The 7,862-nt window shown below is 41.6% G+C and overlaps 1 protein-coding gene across 1 annotated transcript in view; it reads right to left on the bottom strand.

The window, feature by feature from the left end:
• LOC122186326 (general transcription factor IIH subunit 2) overlaps window positions 1–6,159 on the bottom strand; it is a 10,345-nt gene extending 4,186 nt beyond the window's left edge. Inside the window, exons 1-10 of the mRNA XM_042882879.1 lie at window positions 6,015–6,159; window positions 5,848–5,925; window positions 5,340–5,376; window positions 4,773–4,859; window positions 3,924–3,974; window positions 2,723–2,777; window positions 2,053–2,158; window positions 941–1,031; window positions 732–819; window positions 82–189 (exon numbers count right to left, since the gene is read on the bottom strand). Of these exons, the coding sequence (XP_042738813.1) occupies window positions 82–189; window positions 732–819; window positions 941–1,031; window positions 2,053–2,158; window positions 2,723–2,777; window positions 3,924–3,974; window positions 4,773–4,859; window positions 5,340–5,376; window positions 5,848–5,925; window positions 6,015–6,070 (757 nt within the window). The 5' untranslated portion in view covers window positions 6,071–6,159. The remainder of the gene's footprint in view (window positions 1–81; window positions 190–731; window positions 820–940; window positions 1,032–2,052; window positions 2,159–2,722; window positions 2,778–3,923; window positions 3,975–4,772; window positions 4,860–5,339; window positions 5,377–5,847; window positions 5,926–6,014) is intronic.
• Between the last annotated feature and the right edge of the window lie 1,703 nt (window positions 6,160–7,862).

Here is a 7,862-nt window from a genome sequence, read left to right as displayed (position 1 = left end):
GACAGAAAAAGACAGAAAAAGACAGAAAAAGACAGAAAAAGACAGAAGGTTTGCAGATCTTGCACCAAAATCATACCCTACCCATTCGAATGAGGGAGCACTCCGAACTTGAACTGGCAGGTGGAGGACTAACATGATGCATCAGCAGTTCCTTATAATGACTTTCATCTAAAATAACGTGGTATGTTCCTGCCACGACAAAGAAATGCCTCATATTATGCATTTTGAGCAAGAAGAAATGTTCTCCAACTAAGAGAAAATAACAACATTTTGCATTAAAGAAGAAAAAGACAAAATCTTTGGTACCAAAAAAATATGTATTTTTTAATCCAAAAAGAAAACATCCCTGTGAATACTACTGAAAACAAGTTTTATCATTAATACAATAAAACATTCACTTACAGGTGAAGGCCCTCAGCTGCATCACCAATTACACGGTAAGAATTACCACTGGTGTAATAAGTGATACTAACACGTTGTATCACGTTCCACATCATGCAGTTTTTTATGCAGGATCCTGTTTTAAGACATGTATTTCTTCTCTCCAAAATGCAGCTACCAGCACTGTTTCACTGAACACTCTGTACGTCACAGAGTTGAGCCCTTACACCTCCTGCTAGAACAATTTATTCCTTATCACCAAGACGCATTAAAAAAAATAACAAACTAGTTATTTAACTTTGATTTAAGATGCATCTGATCAGTGCCATTACAGTCCTTCATCAACGTACCTCCAGTTTCTCGGGTCAGCACTGTACAGACTCGAACTTCAGCACTTAGACCAATGACAGACACTCTGATCTTAACTGCTTTCAAACACTTCACATGGAGAAAGAAAGAATGATCAGATTTGTACTCTGAGCAGCAAAGAAAGGACTGAAGTTGCCAAGCTTCTAACAGCTTGGAGGTTAAAACTAGTAGTCAAACTTTGACTCTGTACCTTGATTAGCTCATAGATGTTGGCTGGATCGCATGTTGTAAGACTGCTGAAGACTATTAAAACCTCTCTGCTTGTATGTCCTGGCATATGCCTAAAGAAAGCACACAGTTTACCTCTTTACACTAAGCAACACACACGATAATGTTCCCGAGGGCTTCAATGCACTCATATTAGAAATGACCTGAAAGGAAGCTGACTGTAAAATCCCAAAAAACTTTGCTCAGTTCATCCTGAGTTTCAGAATTTCTCCTTCCAAACTCCAATTTTTCCCAGTATCTAACTCTTAGTACACAGCTGTACAACTGTGATCTGACTGTGATGATGTTCATGTTATCCCCATGCCTTATCCACACACTCCCACGTAAAATTCACCTTTAAACGAGCAGCATTGCAGTATCTCTTCCTAACTTCTTAAAATATTACTCTATTATAGATGAAAATCTTCTGCTTTTAACTCCAACCTTTCCTCTCACTCCTTAATTGAGAACTCTCCTGGAAGCACTTTTTGAAATACATTTTGTGACACTATGATTTAGAGCTAGAAACGCTGCCAGAACAAAACCAGCTGCTAAACCATTTTCACCAAATGCTTTCTTGATCTAAATGACACACACAGCAAAAAAGAGAATCTTTAAGTCTATCCTACCTCAAAATCTTACCTTCCTGACATCTGTCAAAACTTCAGTGAGGTTACTGTGATTGAATATGGTTTCTTTTCCTGTTCTCTTAACATTATTACTCCTCAGCTCTCTCTTTTAGTCCTCTGCTAAAAACACACTGCAGGGGCTATCATATTTATACACTGTGTAAAATAATCCACTTTTTTTTTTTTTTTTTCTTTAAGATGCTGTTGCTTGATGCAAGATGCTCATCTCTAAATGGAAATGTCTTATGTTAGAAAACTGAATATGATACCAGTCTAGAAGGGAACTCCTTAACAGTTTGCATTGTATGAGGAACCAAAGCCACCTTTTTGAAGACTCACAGCAGCACAGTGCAAGACACTACTTGTTAAAAACCAAATACTGACTCCACCCCTTCAAAAATTCACTATCAGCATTATCCTGATGATGGAAAACAGAGAAAACACAAAACCCCATTTACACACTAACTTTAAAGTCTGCATGGCCAAATTTAGGGAATTATACAGAGATGGCTCTCCCTGGCAGTTCATATCCACTGCTTTCTTCAGAGCAGCTATGTGCTTTTTTGAGTTACCTGCAAATGAATAAAACAGTTCAGCTGAAGAAACTAGTTTAAAAAACGTAACATTTAAGCTATACATGTTATGAAGTGCACCAACACAGCAACAATTTCCAAACCATGACTTCTAAGTTTGTTTTCCCTTAGAAGCGATCCCCTTCTGCAGAAAGCTAGACATCACAGGTATTCCACCCCTAGAAACTTCAAGCCAAAAAGGCAGAAAACTATCATGTGTCGTTAAGTGTTTCACACGAACAAAGCAGTCACAGAGGGAATTGTCTCACAAACTGTTCCAGTAGAAACAGAATTCAATTTCCTGATACCCTCAAAGTATTATGTAAGTACCAAGGAACTCTTCTAATTCCTTCAGCTCTTCAGATGGATAAAGAGACAGCATTTATAACCACGTCTCTGAAGACACGTTTCTTGCTGGTGACAGAAAGCAAGAACCCGAGGAATCTTGCTTCACAACAACTTGCCAAACATCAAGGAAAGCACAGCTACTGGAAGATACGAAGCTGAGAAATTCACTGCACTGACACAGATCTGCAGTTTTAAAGAAAGATACTGCCTCCCTACCTGAAAGCTCTGTCATCTTCTCAGCTCTTTTACTCTTGGTTACAATTAAGCCCATCTAGAGAGGGAAACAAAACAGCAAAACTTAGTGAGTTTAAAAACACGCTGATTTACATCTCTGCTATGTTTTCTTTACACCTGTAATCACAAAGATTTGTCTTTTGGTTTTATGCTACATCAGGAGTAACAATCAACAACTACTGGGGTGAATCTGACTTTAGTCAAGTGATTCCTCCATCATTCTGATCTCAGCTACCTACAACAAGCGCAGAAAACAGGACTTCAAATGCTCACCACTGTCTCTTATAGTAGTGAAGAAATACAAGTACTGGACAGAGTCAGAGGGAAACACTGATGGCAGGAAGTCCTGCTTGGATGGTCTCCTACTTCAGCTGAAACACTGAACCTAATACACATTGTCACTATTCTACTAGCTCTTATTATGCTTCTAGTTAGCTACTGGTTTGTACACCAAGGTTTGAAGGATGCCAGGCTACATTCATCCGGCACCCTTCAAACCTTAGCACCCTGGCACCCTTCAACTGCCAACCTGCACTGCAGAAAAGGCTCCCTCATGTGCACAAGACAAGCTAAATTTTCAGTTAATTAGACAAAGCACATGAAAGCAAGAAATACACACACACAGGCGCTTTATTCATAGGCACAGAGGCAAAAGGAGACCACGCTGCCACTCTGTGGAGAGATGGAGCGATTTCAGTCCCAGGGCAGTAGTGGTAATGCAGCCCCCACACGGCTCTGCAATCCCAGAGTAAGCCAGCACTGGAATTCTGCCTTTGCCCAAGCAGTTAGGATAGTCAGGAACTTCCTGACCACACCTGGAATTCCTGCTGCCTGCCTTATGACCTCATCTAAGAGCTACCAGAATCTTCACTCTGAAATTCTATCATGGCTGAAAAGCTCCAGAATGACCTCACCTGAACTGCGGCCAGAATGGAACATTACTGACAGAAGTCAATCATCTTGAGGCCCTACAATAATGATCCTAAGCAAGGAACCCCTTGAGGCTGGCAGGACTGCAGCAGGCTGCGACCTTTGATGATAAAGTGCTGATTAAGTGCTATTAACAATCACACAATCTAATCTTGTGATTTACTACAGAAGTATTTAATACATCTTCAATTGCTGCTAAATCAAACAGGTAAAAATCTGCCCAGGACGTTGTTTCTTGCATGGTTTCACTCACTTGACTAATAGGATTTTGGTCGAAGTATTCTTCAACAAAATATTCCAGTAACTAGAAAGAAAAAAATGAGACTGTTAAAAACTAAATACAGTGTTGCTCCAAGTGTAATAATTTGCTGCTACAGTATTTGGAAAACAGTGGGTCAATGAAAAAAATAAGGGAGGGGGAAATAAGCCTGTCCCTGCCATCTGCTGCCCTTTGCCCAAGCTCTTCCATTCTTCTTCCAGTGTTTCCTATGCAAATCAATACCAGACACTAGCAATCTTTCATTTCATTCGCTTCATATGCTGAAGCTCTGTATTACGTTACTTCAAAGACATACCAAAAAGCATTAATCTGTAAAAAATCTTCAAAACTCAGGATTTTAATGCTTTGTATTATATGATCTTTAACTAATAACACTGCGTGGACAGTTCAAGTTAGAAGTTTACCACCTGAAGCAGCAATACAAACTCCTGTCTATCAACTATTCAAACCACAGTCCCAAGAACAAAAGGCTGTTAAATGTGTAATGTTCAATGTCTGTTCTTCAATCCAATATCATAGCCATCACTGCACCTTAGTTTCTACACTGCTGAAGACTTCCACTGCCTCTGCTGTATAGAAGTGCTCCTGCAACGCATTCTAAAGTTACACAGCTTTTACAATTCAAAAAAGGGAAAGTAAACTACCCCAGGAAAATCATTGCTCAGCAACAGAAACAAGGGAAAAAAACAGTACGTATGAGAGAGATGAGGCTGCGTAAGAAATCTGGTTGCAGGAGACTGCCATTGTTTTAAATGCAAAATGGAAGCGATTTACAGAAGAAGAGTGGATTAATAAGGATGTGAATTTTGAGTACAGAAATACCTTCAAAGTGCAAGTCAGTCTGTTCGGCTTTAAATCTTGGTCCTCCATAGTTCTTGATCCATCAACAACCACATAAAGGTGACGCATCTGCATTATCACCACAAACATTAATTCTGCTGCAGGCTTATGCTTTAACACAAGGAGCAAGTTTTAGCATTTTTCCATTTCACCTCTGAAATGGAACATTCATCTATCTTGAAAAACATTCACTGCTCTTTTCCTCTGCAGGCCAGCTACAAGTAGTCTGCACCTGTTTAATGTCTTTATTAGAAGACCTTGGTGTTGCATGAAGCAATGCTGTAATCTGCAATTCATGAAAGCTATTCATTTCTCACACGGAGAAAACTCCATCGTTAAGCACGCACTGGCTGGCTGCATCTGTGAGGTGCACTCTGCACGCACACCAAACTGGTGCTCCACAGCCCACCCTGCTGCCTTCAGAAAACAGAGAGAAGGTGCAAGCTCTGCTCTCAAGCACATCTAGTCAGCACAAGCTGCTTCAGGTTGGGCATGCCACCTCTGCTGAATCTGCTGTGCGCTCAGGATGGCCATAGGATGCTGACGTACCATTCCCAGCCGGACTTGTCCATGGTGTTCGTAGATTCTGACAAAACATACAGAAAGTTTCAAGTAAGATGCAAGTGAAAGAATGGGGGCTGAAACAAAGTCTGGAACTAACCCAATATTGGGCCTTTGGCAAATAAAAAGCACCCATGAGCCATGGATGTGCATTTCCACCGAGAGAAAGCAAAAGGTGAGACTGCAATCAACCCTTCATCACGGTCTGTGTGCGTTTCAAACAAACAGAAGCAAACCCAATGAACTGAACACAGTTCTTGCCAGGAGGTTCGTCTTTACAGTTTCACATGACACTGGTTGTTTTGATGTAATCTGAAGCAAAGCAAGCCCAGGCTTTTAATCTAGCTGTTCTCTGGGCAATGTGACACTGAACCTCCGTCCTCTGCAAAAACTCTCGGCGGGTTTCTGGAGCAGACCCACGCCGCCCGGCTCGGATCGCCGCAAGGGACACCGAGCACAGCAGCGACAGGACCAGGGCTGGGGTGCGGCACCGTACCTTTTCCTCTTCGCCTTGAAGAGGATGTCCTCGATGGTTGCTTTCAGCGACCCGGATTCATCTTCCTTCAGTACTTCCCTACGGAAAAGGGAGATTCCCGCTGAGCGCCTGAAGCCTCTTCTCGTCCTGCGCCGACAGCGAAGCGAGGCATGGAAACAAAAACCTACCACGTCCTCTCGTAGCCTCCTTCCCAGCGCTTAGTCCTCTCGGGCTCGTCGTCCATGGCCGCGGCGCCGCTCTGACACAGTCGGACCGAAGCTCCGCTGCCGGCTGGTGGGCACAGCTGCAGCGCGGCGGACACACGCACACGCACCTCCGCTCACGCCGGACGCGCCGTCCCTCAGGCCGGAAGCGCCGCTGGGCCCCTCCCGGTGCTGCAGTCATTAGCCTCCGGTTGCGCCCGCCACGCGCGCCCTTCGTTCCTCCCGAGCGGCTACGTGCCCGGGGGTTCCTACAGAAACAAACACAGTTCTGTTCCGTAAAGTGTACGAAATGAAAGCATGTTGTTTGAGCACAGTTTACAAACTACCCTACGTGCGGACGAACAGGCAGCCAGCATACAGCAGCCAATCTTCTCCAGGCTCCATGCGTGCAGTCAGAAATCTTCCTGAGCGTTTCTTCTCCAGGACTTCAGTTCTGAAAGAACTGTTTCTCCTAGTCTTACTTCAGTATTAACTGAACTGCAAAATCTGGAATCAACACAAAACAAGCATCAGCAAAGGCAAGCAAGTGTCTTTATGCAGCACGCGCACGCTTAATGTGCACTACTTTACAACCAGTGTAAAAGAGATGTTTTCAAGCAGAGCTTGAAACTCCAATACTGTTAACAAAGTATGTCCTATCAGTAATAAATACATAGTTGTAATAAACAAATGTGTGAATCAAAATGCTCTGAAAACCCATGTTTTCTTGATTTTGTTTGTTTCTTGTTCCCCTCTCAAGCATCCAGCGCCCAGGTCCTCTGCAACATTAGTTTACTCATTAATACATTAAAAACTACACAACAATTTATATAATTTCAAGCTCTTTCAGTTTTAATTAATTGATCCCTTAACAGCAAGCTTGCACTGTATTTATTGTCATCATTAAAAATGATATGGCACACTTGTTTTAGCTGCATTAGCTTGATCCAATCTACTCAGGACTGAGACAAGCAGGTACTCTCAGCTCACCAAGACTTTCAAAGCATCAACACAAAGACCACCTCAATAAAGCGAAGGTCACTGTAACCAGCTTCTCTGCAGAGCAATCACAGCATTGCTGAGCACAATGGAAACGTGCCAAGGCTGTGTGACCTTTTGAATTACAGGAAAGTCACCAAGCATCCGTTTTTTAGGCGTGTCACTCTGCATCCAAGTAAGACAAGAACTGAGGAAGAAAACATTTAAACATAAGTAACATTTCCATAAACAGGAGTGGAAAACTTTGTGCTTTCACACTGCTGCATATATCAGGAGAAACATCAACAGTGGGGAAAACGTAGGAAAAACTAAATTATTTTCAGTTAAACTAAAGACAAGAGAAATCTGTGACATTTAGACAAAAGCAGTGAAAACTACTTAAGATTAAAAAAAAAAAATTGTTAATTCTATTTGTTTCCAGCAGCCACCTACCACACTTCCTTAAGAAGTCCAATTTATAAAATGTTGAAATGGAAAAAACAGGCATAAGCCAATATGATTAGTAAAAAAAAAGTAGAAATAAGGGTTCTTTCAGAACAGGGATGTCTTTTATTGTCGTGGTAAAGAACCTAAGTTCCAGACAGGAATGCTTGACATAAGAGCAAACTGTGAGTGTTCACATGTTTCAAATCCCATCGTAATTTTTAATTATGAAATTAAAAATTCAAAACCAAATCCATCAGGTATTTCATTAGCACCAGTACTTGTAGTTGCTACGTTGTTGTTAAAGCTAGTCAACTCTTGATTACATTTATTAGACACCATCTTGTTTATTAATCTCAAGGCATAAGACATTTGTGCAAAAATGCATAGAGCCATTTATTAAGCACAGCA

This window comes from Lagopus leucura, unplaced genomic scaffold, assembly GCF_019238085.1.
Source record: "Lagopus leucura isolate 7727_CA_CO unplaced genomic scaffold, USGS_WTPT01 Super-Scaffold_100036, whole genome shotgun sequence".
In the NCBI taxonomy this organism is placed as follows: Eukaryota; Metazoa; Chordata; class Aves; order Galliformes; family Phasianidae; genus Lagopus; species Lagopus leucura.
This window is presented reverse-complemented; position numbering and strand designations above follow the sequence as displayed.